At 43.2% G+C, this 16423-nt stretch overlaps 1 protein-coding gene across 1 annotated transcript; it reads right to left on the bottom strand.

Moving 5' to 3' along the window:
• Nucleotides 1-8889: 8889 nt before the first annotated feature.
• LOC135567773 (zinc finger protein 135-like) lies at nt 8890-11155 on the bottom strand. Its single transcript, XM_065014995.1, has one exon. It carries the CDS (start codon nt 10592-10594, stop codon nt 9695-9697), a length of 900 nt encoding a protein of 299 aa, XP_064871067.1. The 5' UTR covers nt 10595-11155; the 3' UTR covers nt 8890-9694.
• Between the last annotated feature and the right edge of the window lie 5268 nt (nt 11156-16423).

The raw sequence follows: 16423 nt of genomic DNA on the forward strand, positions 1-16423 counted from the left end.
GTACAGAGTCAATATGGAGGCTATATACAGGGGTACCAGTACAGAGTCAATGTGGAGGCTATATACAGGGGTACCAGTACAGAGTCAATGTGGAGGCTATATACAGGGTACCAGTACAGAGTCAATGTGGAGGCTATATACAGGAGGTACCAGTACAGAGTCAATGTGGAGGCTATATACAGGGGGAACCAGTACAGAGTCAATGTGGAGGCTATATACAGGGGTACCAGTACAGAGTCAATGTGGAGGCTATATACAGGGGAACCAGTACAGAGTCAATGTGGAGGCTATATACAGGGGGTACCAGTACAGAGTCAATGTGGAGGCTATATACAGGGGGTACCAATACAGAGTCAATGTGTAGGCTATATACAGGGGTACCAATACAGAGTCAATGTGGAGGCTATATACAGGAGGTACCAGTACAGAGTCAATGTGGAGGCTATATACAGGAGGTACCAGTACAGAGTCAATGTGGAGGCTATATACAGGAGGTACCAGTACAGAGTCAATGTGGAGGCTATATACAGGGGGTACCAGTACAGAGTCAATGTGGAGGCTATATACAGGAGGTACCAGTACAGAGTCCATGTGGAGGCTATATACAGGAGGTACCAGTACAGAGTCAATGTGGAGGCTATATACAGGGGGTACCAGTACAGAGTCAATGTGGAGGCTATATACAGGAGGTACCCGTACAGAGTCAATGTGGAGACTATATACAGGAGGTACCAGTACAGAGTCAATGTGGAGGCTATATACAGGAGATACCAGTACAGAGTCAATGTGGAGGCTATATACAGGGGTTACCAGTACAGAGTCAATGTGGAGGCTATATACAGGGGGTACCAGTACAGAGTCAATGTGGAGACTATATACAGGGGGTACCAGTACAGAGTCAATGTGGAGGCTATATACAGGAGGTACCAGTACAGAGTCAATGTGGAGGCTATATACAGGGGTACCAGTACAGAGTCAATGTGGAGGCTATATACAGGGGGTACCAGTACAGAGTCAATATGGAGGCTATATACAGGGGTTACCAGTACAGAGTCAATGTGGAGGCTATATACAGGGGGTACCAGTACAGAGTCAATGTGGAGGCTATATACAGGGGGTACCAGTACAGAGTCAATGTGGAGGCTATATACAGGAGGTACCAGTACAGAGTCAATGTGGAGGCTATATACAGGGGGAACCAGTACAGAGTCAATGTGGAGGCTATATACAGGGGGTACCAGTACAGAGTCAATGTGGAGGCTATATACAGGGGGAACCAGTACAGAGTCAATGTGGAGGCTATATACAGGGGGTACCAGTACACAGTCAATGTGGAGGCTATATACAGGGGGTACCAATACAGAGTCAATGTGGAGGCTATATACAGGGGGTACCAATACAGAGTCAATGTGGAGGCTATATACAGGAGGTACCAGTACAGAGTCAATGTGGAGGCTATATACAGGAGGTACCAGTACAGAGTCAATGTGGAGGCTATATACAGGAGGTACCAGTACAGAGTCAATGTGGAGGCTATATACAGGGGGTACCAGTACAGAGTCAATGTGGAGGCTATATACAGGAGGTACCAGTACAGAGTCCATGTGGAGGCTATATACAGGAGGTACCAGTACAGAGTCAATGTGGAGGCTATATACAGGGGGTACCAGTACAGAGTCAATGTGGAGGCTATATACAGGGGGTACCAGTACAGAGTTAATGTGGAGGCTATATACAGGGGGTACCAGTACAGAGTTAATGTGGAGACTATATACAGGGGGTACCAGTACAGAGTTAATGTGGAGGCTGTATACATGAGGTACCAGTACAGAGTCAATGTGGAGACTATATACAGGGGGTACCAGTACAGAGTCAATGTGGAGGCTATATACAGGAGGTACCAGTACAGAGTCAATGTGGAGGCTATATACAGGGGGTACCAGTACAGAGTCAATGTGGAGGCTATATACAGGAGGTACCAGTACAGAGTCAATGTGGAGACTATATACAGGGGGTACCAGTACAGAGTCAATGTGGAGACTATATACAGGGGGTACCAGTACAGAGTCAATGTGGAGACTATATACAGGGGGTACCAGTACAGAGTCAATGTGGAGGCTATATACAGGGGGTACCAGTACAGAGTCAATGTGGAGGCTATATACAGGAGGTACCAGTACAGTGTCAATGTGGAGGCTATATACAGGAGGTACCAGTACAGTGTCAATGTGGAGGCTATATACAGGGGGTACCAGTACAGAGTCAATGTGGAGGCTATATACAGGGGGTACCAGTACAGAGTCAATGTGGAGGCTATATACAGGGGGTACCAGTACAGTGTCAATGTGGAGGCTATATACAGGAGATACCAGTACAGAGTTAATGTGGAGGCTGTATACAGGAGGTACCCGTACAGAGTTAATGTGGAGGCTGTATACAGGAGGTACCAGTACAGAGTCAATGTGGAGACTATATACAGGGGGTACCAGTACAGAGTCAATGTGGAGGCTATATACAGGAGGTACCAGTACAGAGTCAATGTGGAGGCTATATACAGGGGTACCAGTACAGAGTCAATGTGGAGGCTATATACAGGGGGTACCAGTACAGAGTCAATATGGAGGCTATATACAGGGGTTACCAGTACAGAGTCAATGTGGAGGCTATATACAGGGGTACCAGTACAGAGTCAATGTGGAGGCTATATACAGGGGTACCAGTACAGAGTCAATGTGGAGGCTATATACAGGAGGTACCAGTACAGAGTCAATGTGGAGGCTATATACAGGGGGAACCAGTACAGAGTCAATGTGGAGGCTATATACAGGGGGTACCAGTACAGAGTCAATGTGGAGGCTATATACAGGGGGAACCAGTACAGAGTCAATGTGGAGGCTATATACAGGGGGTACCAGTACAGAGTCAATGTGGAGGCTATATACAGGGGGTACCAATACAGAGTCAATGTGGAGGCTATATACAGGGGGTACCAATACAGAGTCAATGTGGAGGCTATATACAGGAGGTACCAGTACAGAGTCAATGTGGAGGCTATATACAGGAGGTACCAGTACAGAGTCAATGTGGAGGCTATATACAGGAGGTACCAGTACAGAGTCAATGTGGAGGCTATATACAGGGGGTACCAGTACAGAGTCAATGTGGAGGCTATATACAGGAGGTACCAGTACAGAGTCCATGTGGAGGCTATATACAGGAGGTACCAGTACAGAGTCAATGTGGAGGCTATATACAGGGGTACCAGTACAGAGTCAATGTGGAGGCTATATACAGGGGTACCAGTACAGAGTTAATGTGGAGGCTATATACAGGGGTACCAGTACAGAGTTAATGTGGAGACTATATACAGGGGTACCAGTACAGAGTTAATGTGGAGGCTGTATACATGAGGTACCAGTACAGAGTCAATGTGGAGACTATATACAGGGGGTACCAGTACAGAGTCAATGTGGAGGCTATATACAGGAGGTACCAGTACAGAGTCAATGTGGAGGCTATATACAGGGGTACCAGTACAGAGTCAATGTGGAGGCTATATACAGGAGGTACCAGTACAGAGTCAATGTGGAGACTATATACAGGGGTACCAGTACAGAGTCAATGTGGAGACTATATACAGGGGTACCAGTACAGAGTCAATGTGGAGACTATATACAGGGGGTACCAGTACAGAGTCAATGTGGAGGCTATATACAGGGGGTACCAGTACAGAGTCAATGTGGAGGCTATATACAGGGGGTACCAGTACAGAGTCAATGTGGAGGCTATATACAGGAGGTACCAGTACAGTGTCAATGTGGAGGCTATATACAGGAGGTACCAGTACAGTGTCAATGTGGAGGCTATATACAGGGGGTACCAGTACAGAGTTAATGTGGAGGCTATATACAGGAGGTACCAGTACAGTGTCAATGTGGAGGCTATATACAGGAGGTACCAGTACAGTGTCAATGTGGAGGCTATATACAGGAGGTACCAGTACAGTGTCAATGTGGAGGCTATATACAGGGGTACCAGTACAGTGTCAATGTGGAGGCTATATACAGGAGGTACCAGTACAGTGTCAATGTGGAGGCTATATACAGGAGGTACCAGTACAGTGTCAATGTGGAGGCTATATACAGGAGGTACCAGTACAGTGTCAATGTGGAGGCTATATACAGGGGGTACCAGTACAGTGTCAATGTGGAGGCTATATACAGGGGGTACCTGTACAGAGTCAATGTGGAGGCTATATACAGGGGGTACCAGTACAGAGTCAATGTGGAGGCTATATACAGGGGGTACCAGTACAGAGTCAATGTGGAGGCTATATACAGGGGTACCAGTACAGTGTCAATGTGGAGGCTATATACAGGGGGTACCAGTACAGAGTCAATGTGGAGGCTATATACAGGGGTACCAGTACAGAGTCAATGTGGAGGCTATATACAGGGGTACCAGTACAGAGTCAATGTGGAGGCTATATACAGGGGGTACCAGTACAGAGTCAATGTGGAGGCTATATACAGGGGGTACCAGTACAGAGTCAATGTGGAGGCTATATACAGGGGTACCAGTACAGTGTCAATGTGGAGGCTATATACAGGGGGTACCTGTACAGAGTCAATGTGGAGGCTATATACAGGGGTACCAGTACAGAGTCAATGTGGAGGCTATATACAGGGGGTACCAGTACAGAGTCAATGTGGAGGCTATATACAGGGGTACCAGTACAGTGTCAATGTGGAGGCTATATACAGGGGTACCAGTACAGAGTCAATGTGGAGGCTATATACAGGGGGTACCAGTACAGAGTCAATGTGGAGGCTATATACAGGGGGTACCAGTACAGAGTCAATGTGGAGGCTATATACAGGGGGTACCAGTACAGAGTCAATGTGGAGGCTATATACAGGGGGTACCAGTACAGAGTCAATGTGGAGGCTATATACAGGGGGTACCAGTACAGAGTCCATGTGGAGGCTATATACAGGAGGTACTGTCTTCAACAGGGACACAAACTATGCAGTTATTGAATGTGGGGTTTTAAGGGGCATTCTACTGAAGTTATACACTTCAATATGTTGTTCAGTACTGTAGGAATTGTTAAAGGGTCATCTGCCATTGGTTCATATATTTTTGGGACTTTTCAATTCGATGTATTGAATTCTCCATGTGGTCTATATTAAAGTTCCCCTCGTCTAATATAACAGGCTTTTAAAATTCTATATTGGTGCATATTTTCTACTTAAAATAACAAAGGGACGCAAAAGCCACCCATTTCGTGGAACGACCCTTTAACATTTGCGTCACAAACACTATTTTAGGAAATCATGATGAAAGTGGCCATTTTAGACATATGCATGCCTCTTGTAAGACTCTATGATTGCAATAGATGGTCATCAGTTTACCATCTGTTTGATGTTCTCATTCACACAGGAGAGAGACATGACTATCGTGGATCCTCTGGGGAGCCTCAACAACATCCTGATGCTGACGAGGCAGTGAAGAGTCTCTCCAGATCAGAACACCAGATGGTACAGCTTGGTCTGGTCTAGCTCTATCTGGGTCTGGGCTGTGTTTCTGTAAAGCACTTTATGTCAACAGTGGCATCAGCATCCATAATGATATGTCTGTGTGTCCCCTCTTTATGGTTACCAGGACAACGCTAGCACTTCCTCCCTCCCGGAGTCCTCGTGTCATGCCTCTCCCGGTAGCACCTTACTGCTGGGTATGAAGAGGTTGTCTGTGCTGCTGGTGGACTGCAGGAAAACAACGGGGCTGAGTGGACTCATCAAAGTAAGTGCTGTAGTTTAGTTTGAACAAATTAAATAGATCTGCCCACCGGTATCTGTTACCAGGACAACCAGCAGAGTTCTGTTAGTTGACAGGAAGAGATACTGGTGTCTGTTACCAGGACAACCAGCAGAGTTCTGTTTGTTGACAGGAAGATAGACTGGTGTATATGGATGTTATGAATATTATAACACTGAAAAAGGATTCTCCCAATGAAAAGAGAGAAACCAATTGACCATATAAAACCTTGATGAAAGTTAGCTTTGGAGAGATAGTTTCAAGATGATCCAATGTAAGGTGCTTGTTTTACAAAAACTTTTCCTTAAAACATTATGGATGTCACATTGCCTGTCCCAGTCAACGCCCCTATCTTTACAAGACTGTAGAAACAGGCAAACTAAACTCAAGACACTGTTAATTAACTAATACTGGAGGAAAGCTGTGATCAGGCTGCCCACTCAAGAGAAAGCTTCAAACTGTAACCAGTGCTGGCAACCTGGTTATCCATCAACCTACCAGGGTAGTTACAAACAGTAGAGGAATGAAATCATTAATGAGTTTTGATCATATCTTTACTAATGCTGCAGAAATGGGTTTTAAAGCAGTATCCAGATCCATCAGATGTAGTGATCACAATATAGTAGCCATGTCTAGGAAAACCACAGTTCCAAAGGCTGGGCCTAATATTGTGTATAAGAGGTCATACATTTTTTTGTAGTGATTCCTATGTTGTTGATGTAAATAATATTTGTTGGCCCTTGGTGTGTAATGATGAGCAACCAGACACTGCCCTTGACACATTTGAAACTGCTTATCCCAGTTACTAATAAGCAGCACCCATTAAGAAAAGGACTGTAAAAACTGGTAATTCCATGTGGATTGATGAGGAATTACAAAATGGTATGATGAAGAGGGACGCAAAAAAGATGGCAAATAGGTCTGGCTGAATAACTGATTGGCAAACCTATTGTAAATTGAGAAATCATGTGACTAAACTGAATAAAAAGAAGAAAGTACACTATGAAACAAAGATAAATGACATGAAGAATGATAGTAAAAATCTTTGGAGCATCTTCAATGACATTTTGCGCAAATAAAATCAACAATGACAAGTCACTGGTGTCTGACAACGTGGATGGAAAATTGAGGATAATAGCAGCCGATATTGCCGATATTGCCATTCCTATTTGCCTTGTCTTTAGCTAGCTACATAGTCGTCGTTGTATCAAAGATAATTGCGTAATTATTGTATTTCGTCGTCTCCTATCTGCCCAACACGTTCACCGTCTACCGTAGCACTGTAGTAACTATCACACTCAACTGAACGACTTGATTAGTGTAGTGTTAGCTAGCTACATAGTTGTCTTTGCTGTCTTCGTATCCAAGATAATTGTGTAGTTTAGAGTGTGGAGTCTTAGAGTGATAATTGCGTTATTATCGTATTTCGTCGTCCTCCTATCTGCCTAGCAGCTAGCCAGCTAGCATACGTTCACCGGCTACCGTAGCACTGTAGTAACTATCACACTCAACTGAACGACTTGATTAGTGTAGTATTAGCTAGCTACATAGTTGTCTTTGCTGTCTTCGTATCCAAGATAATTGTGTAGTTAGAGTGTGTAGTCTTAGAGTAATTATCTTAATTCACCGAGGTTAGCTAGCCAGCTATTTTGTCGTCCTTAACGTAGGAGACACTCCTAGCTAGCCAATAGCCAGCCAACGTCTACTGAATAGAACTTTCGCATTCCGGTCGCATTCCGCTTCGCTCCACAGGTAGTATCGCATTTTCATTTCATTTCATTACAGTCCCAACGGTGTGATTTGTTTGATCGTAGCTAGCTACATAGCCGTCTTTGTTTCAAAGATAATTGTGTAGTCTAGAGCGATTTTCTAGGTTAGCTAGCCAGCTATTGTCGTTCTCCTAACGCAACGTAACGTAACCAACACTGCTAGCTAGCCAGCTAGCCCCCGAAAAGCAGCATTGTAGAAACTTCACACTCAACGGAACGACTTGATTAGGGTAGTGTCAACAACGCAGCTAGCCTACCTCAGCAGTACTGTATCATTTTAATCATTTTAGTCAATTAGATTCTTGCTACGTAAGCTTAACTTTCTGAACATTCGAGACGTGTAGTCCACTTGTCATTCCAATCTCCTCTGCATTAGCGTAGCCTCTTCTCTAGCCTGTCAACTATGTGTCTGTCTATCCCTGTTCTCTCCTCTCTGCACAGACCATACAAACGCTCCACACCGCATGGCCGCGGCCACCCTAATCTGGTGGTCCCAGCGCGCACGACCCACGTGGAGTTCCAGGTCTCCGGTAGCCTCTGGAACTGCCGATCTGCGGCCAACAAGGCAGAGTTCATCAACAATGGAGCAAATGTATCACTATCAGAGGGGTGTATTATGACATCAGATAGAACTACTCAGACATTCCAAATATCACTTGATAATCAGAGGGGTGAATTATGACATCATATAGAACTACTCAGACATTCCAAATCAGGCTTCATCCACATCATCAAGGTGGATATTGATCCAACCATTTCAAAAGTAATGACTGGGTTGATGGAAACAGGATATGCCTGTACACTTTTATAAATGCTGACAGACGATTTGTTACTTCGTTTGACAATTTGTTTGTATATTTGTGTCAGTAAAAATGTCTAAGTGAGAAATGGCTGTGGAAACTCCTTAATGATAACAATCACATCTTAGTTAACTTGGAGTCACATGATATGTTGTGTGGTCCTCCCACTATGACTTGAGAAACCATGTAGTTTATTAGGCTACAGATTAAATAAGTTATGAACTTCACAGGGTGGTGAAAGTGCACGTGATGAGCTTGATGCTCCTTTCCAATACATTTTGAGGTTCTTATTCTGGTGACATGATGATCGATGCTTGGTTGCCATTTGACAAATAAAATTATAATCTCATCATTCGGGTAACAACGTTTATTCAACCAGTAGGAGGCTTGTAAATGCCACCAGGAAAGTCGAAAGAGGAACTTTTCATTTAGACAATAATACACAGCAATCTGTGGGAGAGTTGTGGTGGATATTATAAAATAAGGATCTGCTGGAGTCCAAGTCAAACCAAGATTCTTTATTTCTGAGCTCAGAGAGAATAACAGAGTTACACAGTGCAGTGTAGACCGTCGGAATTCCTGAAGTATTGAGTGATTAGCACATATCTTTATAGTTTCCTGTTCCTGGGCGGGACTTTATTCATACAAGGACACAGGTGCAAATTGGTTTGCAACACAGGATGATACTCCCAAGAACAGGAGCTTATAATACAGTTTCACAAGGTTAGTCACATACTCAGTTATGTGGACACACAAACAATTAACATTTTCCATTACAGAGTCTGAACATTTTCATGTCATTAAATCATCAGTGGGCTACAATGCAAATGTCAACAATGGAACTAATGCATTACATCCAAATATCACTTGATTATCTGTAGTGCTGGAGGAATGACACACCCAGATAAACACACAGTCAGAGTTTAAAAAAAGGACAGTTTAAAAGAAGGAACCTGATCTTCTTTATATTCAAACTGACAGACTCCATATTCACTTCATGTTTTCTAATAAAAACAAACAAATATATGTTTGAGTATACCCTGTAACATTTAATTACATATGGTAAAGACAGGTAAACACATTGTCAGTCAACAATATAAGACAACAGGAGCACTGTGTATGTTCTCTGATGAATTTTAAGTCATGTGATGTGAAATATCAACATACACGCTAAGAGAAGTAATTTCTCTCTCCTGTGTGGATTCTCTCATGATGTTTAAGTGACTTATGAGTAATATGTTTTCCCACAGTCTGAGCGTTTCTAAGCCTTCTTCTCTGTGTGCAGTCTAATGTGTTCTTTCAGGCTTCCTAAATGGGCAAATGGTTTGCACCCTGGGAGGATTGGTAAGGCTTCTCTCCTGTGTGTATTCTCACATGTCGTTTCAGGTTTCCTCTCTGGTTGAAAAACTTTCCACATTGGGAGCAGTGGTACGGCTTCTCTCCTGTGTGTATTCTCTCATGTTCTTTCAGCATCCCCGAATGGTTGAAACACTTTCCACATTGGGAGCAGTGGTACGGCTTCTCTCCTGTGTGTATTTTCTCATGTTGTTTCAGGTGTCCACTCCGGTTGAAACACTTTCCACATTGTGAGCAGTGGTACGGCTTCTCTCCTGTGTGTATTCTCTCATGTTCTTTCAGCATCCCCGAATGGTTGAAACACTTTCCACATTGGGAGCAGTGGTAAGGCTTCTCCCCTGTGTGTATTCTCTCATGTTCTTTCAGCATCCCCGAATGGTTGAAACACTTTCCACATTGGGAGCAGTGGTACGGCTTCTCTCCTGTGTGTATTTTCTCATGTTGTTTCAGGTGTCCACTCCGGTTGAAACACTTTCCACATTGTGAGCAGTGGTAGGGCTTCTCTCCTGTGTGTATTCTCTCATGTTCTTTCAGCATCCCCGAATGGTTGAAACACTTTCCACATTGGGAGCAGTGGTAAGGCTTCTCTCCTGTGTGTATTCTCTCATGTCGTTTCAGCGCCCCCGACTGGTTGAAACACCTTCCACATTGGAAGCAGTGGTAAGGCTTCTCCCCTGTGTGTATCCTCTCATGTTGTTTCAGGTGTGCTTTGTGGTTGAAACACTGTCCACACTGGGAGCAGTGGTGTCGTCTTGCTGGTTTGGACGTCCCTGGCTCTGGTTCCTCTGAGTCTGGTCTTTCTCCTGCCAAAGATAGTGTTATTTTTAAATAGAGACCCAAATGAAACCACATGATAAAAAAACCTTGCTACGAGGGTAAATCCTAAATCAGATCTCTCAATAAACTGAGGCCAGTGTTAACAATCTTAGTGTGATTTTAAAACAAATGTAGAGCTTCCTGGTAATTACTGCTATGTTTACATTTACTTATTCATCCTGTTTTACAAGTCAGAACACAAAAAACTAGACAGTTCTAGGACACTGAAGACACAGACGTCGCTGGATTCCAATTAAACAGGTGGTTCTAAATATATAACATTCATAGCTGTATGATACAGAATGTGACCTACACACTTCCTTAAACATAAAATAACTAAAGAAGTAATTTTGTGTGGAAGTCCAAAACTTGTTTTTACGTCGCAGATACAAAGCACATCAGTAACATCTCCCCGTTGTTGAAAGGGTTCGACACATTGCTGTTTAATTGGACCAATTTCTTATTTAGACATTCACAGATTTTCAACATTTTGATTATCGCTGATGTCATATTTTGGGTAAATGTTCCTAAAACTGATAGTAACAACAAAAAACAAAAATATAAACGCAACACGTAAAGTGTTGGATGTTTCATGAGCTGAACAAAAAAGATAGCAGAATTTTTTACATTTATACAACATTTATTCTTTGCCAAGATAATCCATCCACCTGACAGGTGTGTTATATCAAGAAGCTGATTGAACAGCTGGATTATTACACAGGTCCACCTTGTGCTGGGGATAATAAAAGGATACTCGAAAATGTGCAGTTTGGTCACACAACAATGCCACAGATCTCTGAGGGAGCGGGCAATTGGCATGCTGACTGCAGGAATGTCCACTGGAGCTGTTACGGAATTGAATGTACAGTACCAGTCAAAAGTTTGGACTCAGCTACTCATTCAAGGGTTTTTCTTTATTTTTACTATTTTCTACATTGTAGAATAATAAAGACATCAAAATGATTAAAAAACACATGGAATCATGTAGTAACCACAAGTGTTAAATCAAAATATATATTTTATTCTTCAAAAGTTGCCACCCTTGCTTTCTCTCAAACAGCTTCAACTGGAATCCTTTTCCAACAGTCTTGTAGGCGTTCCCACATATGCTGAGAACTTGTAGGCCGCTTTCCCTTCACCTCTGCGATCCAACTCATCCCAAACCATCTTGATTTGGTTGAGGTCGGGGGATTGTGTAGGCCAGGTCATCTGATGCAGCACTCCATCACTCTCCTTCTTGGTAAAATAGCTCTTACACAGCCTGGAGGTGTGTTGGGTCATTGTCCTGTTGAAAAACAAATGACAGTGGGACTAAGCCCAAACCAGATGGGATGGCATATAGCTGTAGAATGTTGTGGAAGCCATGCTGGTTAAGTGTGACTTGAATAAATAAATCAATGACAATGTCAACAGCAAAGCACCCGCACACCATCACATCTCCTCCTCCATGCTTCACGGTGGGAACCACACATGCGGAGATAATCTGTTCATCTACTCCTCGTCTCACAAAGACATGAGTCTCAAATTTGGACTCATCAGACCCAAGGACAGATATCCATCGGTCTAATGTCCATTGCTCGTGTTTCTTGGCCCAAGCAAGTCTCTTCTTCTTATTGGTGTCCTTTAGTAGTGGTTTCCTTGCAGCAATTCGACCATGAAGGCCTGATTCACGCAGTCTCCTCTGAACCGATGATGTTGAGATGTGTCTGTTACTTGAACTTTGTGAAGCATTTATTTGGGCTGCAATTTCTAAGGCTGGTAACTCTACTGAACTTTTGCATCAGAAGTAACTCTGGATCTTCCATTATTGTGGTGGTCCTTAAAGTAATGATGGACTGTTGTTTCTCTTTGCTTATTTGAGCTGTTCTTGACATAATATGGACTTCGTCTTTTACCCAATAGGGCTATCTTCTGTATACCACCCCTACCTTGTCCCAACACAACTGATTGGTTCAAACACATTAACACCTGTTATGGCTAGGGATTCCGCTAGCGGAACATTTCGACAACATCCGGTGAAATTGCAGAGTGCAAAATATATATTTTTTTTTATTAGAAAAAAGTTACTTTCATGCATTCACAAGTGCAATACCACAAATTAAAGCTTAAGACTCCATAATGTTTCATCATTAGATTCTACAAAGCTCCTTTAAGTCTCCATAATGTTTCATCATTAGATGCCACAGTCCTCCTTTAAGACTCCATAATGTTTCATTATTAGATGCTACAGTCCTCCTTTAAGTCTCCATAATGTTTCATCATTAGATGCTACAGTCCTCCTTTAAGACTCCATAATGTTTCATCATTAGATGCTACAAGGCTCCTTTAAGACTCCATCATGTTTCATCATTAGATTCTACAAGGCTCCTTTAAGTCTCCATAATGTTTCATCATTAGATGCTACAGTCCTCCTTTAAGACTCCATAATGTTTCATCATTAGATGCTACAGTCCTCCTTTAATACTCCATCATGTTTAGAATGTGTCTGGAAGCGCTACTCTATCTATTCTATTCTCATCCTTTCGGATTTAATAATATTTAATAATAATAATAACAATGTTATAATAGGTAATAACTAACTTTAATAACTAGGGTTAATACCTGCCTGGCCCACCAACAAAATATTTCTTTAGCCCCCTCTAACAATACCGCTACAGAATTAGCATAGTAGGCCATGTAACTTAACCTGTAGTGACACCCAGCCCGTGAACGGGACCGTTATCATCATCTGACACTAATTTGCATAACGCAACGGACATAAATCTTCCTAGAAAATATTCCTATTCATGAAATCTATTGGAACACAGCTTAGCCTTTTGTTAATCACCCTGTCATCTCAGATTTTCAAAATATGCTTTACAGCCAACGCTAGACAAGCATCTGTGTAAGTTTATCATAGCCTAGCATAGCATTATGCCTTGCTAGCAGCAGGCAAACTTGTCACGGAAATCAGAAAAGCAATCAAATTAAATCGTTTACCTTTGAACTTCAAATGTTTTCACTCACGAGACTCCCAGGTAGACAGCCAAAGTTCATTTTTTCCCAAAATATTATTTTTGTAGGCGAAATAGCTCTGTTTGTTCTTCACGTTTGGCTGAGAAATCGCCTGGAAATTGCGGTCACAACTCCGAAAAATATTCCAAATTAGCTCCATAATATCGACAAAAACATGGGAAACGTTGTTTAGAATCAATCCTTTTTCTCTAGGACCGATTGGAGTAATGGCTACCTCTGCACTTTACGCGAGAATCTCTCTCGGAGCCACCATGTGACCACTTACGCAATGTGCCCCCATACGGCTATTCTTCAACAGAAATGCGTAAAACTACGTCACAATGCTGTAGACACCTTGGGGAATAAGTAGAAAGCGTAAGCTCGTTGATGGTACATTCAAAGCCATATACGGAGTCATTGGAACGCAGCGCTTTCAAAACCTGGGGCACTTCCGGGTTGGATTTTTCTCAGGCTTTCGCCTGCAACATCAGTTCTGTTATACTCACAGACAATATCTTTACAGTTTTGGAAACGTTAGAGTGTTTTCTATCCAAAGCTGTCAATTATATGCATATTCTAGTATCTTTTCCTGACAAAATATCCCGTTTAAAACGGGGACGTTTTTTTCCCAAAAATGAAAATACTGCCCCCGAACGGAACACCAAGAGTTTTTAAGGTAATCAGAAATATTTAGGACTAACGTATTCCTTGACACCCATTCTGAAACTGACTGCAGCTCTATGTTAAGTGTTGCAGTCATTTCCGTCTTTTGCCTCCCTCTTCATCATACCATTTTTAAATTCCTCATCAATTCACATGGATTTAACAGTTTTTACAGTCATTTTCTTAATGGGTGCATGCTTATTAGTAACTGGGATAAGCAGTTTCAAATGTGTCAAGGTGATAGAGGAATTTTAAATTGCTTTTATTCTTTAATTGCCAAAACCAATTAGCACTCATTTCTAATTCATTTAATGAGTTGTAAGTTCATTAATTATGCATGAAGTAGATCGAGACCAGTCTTAAAAGCCAGGTTAAAGAGCGTTTAATTCCAGAGAGTACTAAATGCTTACACACATTACCACAGGTTATAAACTGAAAATGACGTCAGCGTTTTCCAAACGTTCCGTTTCACAAACAGAGGGCCCCTCTAATTCTCAAGCCTCCGCGTTATCAGCACGAAGTCAAGGACAGTCAGCATAAATCAACATTCCCGACCATTTTGGAGATGGCCCGTTCCCACCACCTGGAGATTTGTACAACTGAATGAACTTAAAGAACAGACCTTCATTGTTACTAAACTTCCTGACTACATTATATACAATTGTGAAAGGGAGCAAGAGGGACAATACATTATAGCATTTGGACTAGTCAGTTTCTGATTGGAATGTATACATAATTAGTCATTTCAAACATATTTTCCTCTATCACCCGCCCTCCTTTCGGAAAAGCTGACCACGACTCCATTTTGTTGATCCCTGCCTACAGACAGAAACTAAAACAAGAAGCTCCCACGCTGAGGTCTGTCCAACGCTGGTCCGACTAATCTGATTCCACACTCCAAGACTGCTTCCATCACGTGGACTGGGATATGTTTCGTATTGCGTCAGACAACAACATTGACGAATACGCTGATTCGGTGAGCGAGTTCATTAGAACGTGCGTTGAAGATGTCGTTCCCATAGCAACGATTAAAACATTCCCAAACCAGAAACCGTGGATTGATGGCAGCATTCGCGTGAAACTGAAAGCGCGAACCACTGCTTTTAATCAGGGCAAGGTGACCGGAAACATGACCGAATACAAACAGTGCAGCTATTCCCTCCGCAAGGCAATCAAACAAGCTAAGCGTCAGTATAGAGACAAAGTAGAATCTCAATTCAACGGCTCAGACACAAGAGGTATGTGGCAGGGTCTACAGTCAATCACGGATTACAAAAAGAAAACCAGCCCAGTCACGGACCAGGATGTCTTGCTCCCAGGCAGACTAAATAACTTTTTTGCCCGCTTTGAGGACAATACAGTGCCACTGACACGGCCTGCAACGAAAACATGCGGACTCTCCTTCACTGCAGCCGAGGTGAGTAAAACATATAAACGTGTTAACCCTCGCAAGGCTGCAGGCCCAGTCGGCATCCCCAGCCGCGCCCTCAGAGCATGCGCAGACCAGCTGGCTGGTGTGTTTACGGACATATTCAATCAATCCCTATCCCAGTCTGCTGTTCCCACATGCTTCAAGAGGGCCACCATTGTTCCTGTTCCCAAGAAAGCTAAGGTAACTGAGCTAAACGACTACCACACCGTAGCACTCACTTCCGTCATCATGAAGTGCTTTGAGAGACTAGTCAAGGACCATATCACCTCCACCCTACCTGACACCCTAGACCCACTCCAATTTGCTTACCGCCCAAATAGGTCCACAGACGATGCAATCTCAACCACACTGCACACTGCCCTAATCCATCTGGACAAGAGGAATACCTATGTGAGAATGCTGTTCATCGACTACAGCTCAGCATTTAACACCATAGTACCCTCCAAGCTCGTCATCAAGCTCGAGACCCTGGGTCTCGACCCCGCCCTGTGCATCTGGGTACTGGACTTCCTGACGGGCCACCCCCAGGTGGTGAGGGTAGGCAACAACATCTCCACCCCGCTGATCCTCAACACTGGGGCCCCACAATGGTGCGTTCTGAGCCCTCTCCTGTAATCCCTGTTCACCCACGACTGCGTGGCCACGCACGCCTCCAACTCAATCATCAAGTTTGCGGACGACACAACAGTAGGTTTTGGCCTTTCTAGGGAGTTTTTCCTAGCCACCGTGCTTCTACACCTCCATTGCTTGCTGTTTGGGGTTTTAGGCTGGGTTTC

Source organism: Oncorhynchus nerka, unplaced genomic scaffold (genome assembly GCF_034236695.1).
Source record: "Oncorhynchus nerka isolate Pitt River unplaced genomic scaffold, Oner_Uvic_2.0 unplaced_scaffold_1817, whole genome shotgun sequence".
NCBI classification, from domain to species: Eukaryota; Metazoa; Chordata; class Actinopteri; order Salmoniformes; family Salmonidae; genus Oncorhynchus; species Oncorhynchus nerka.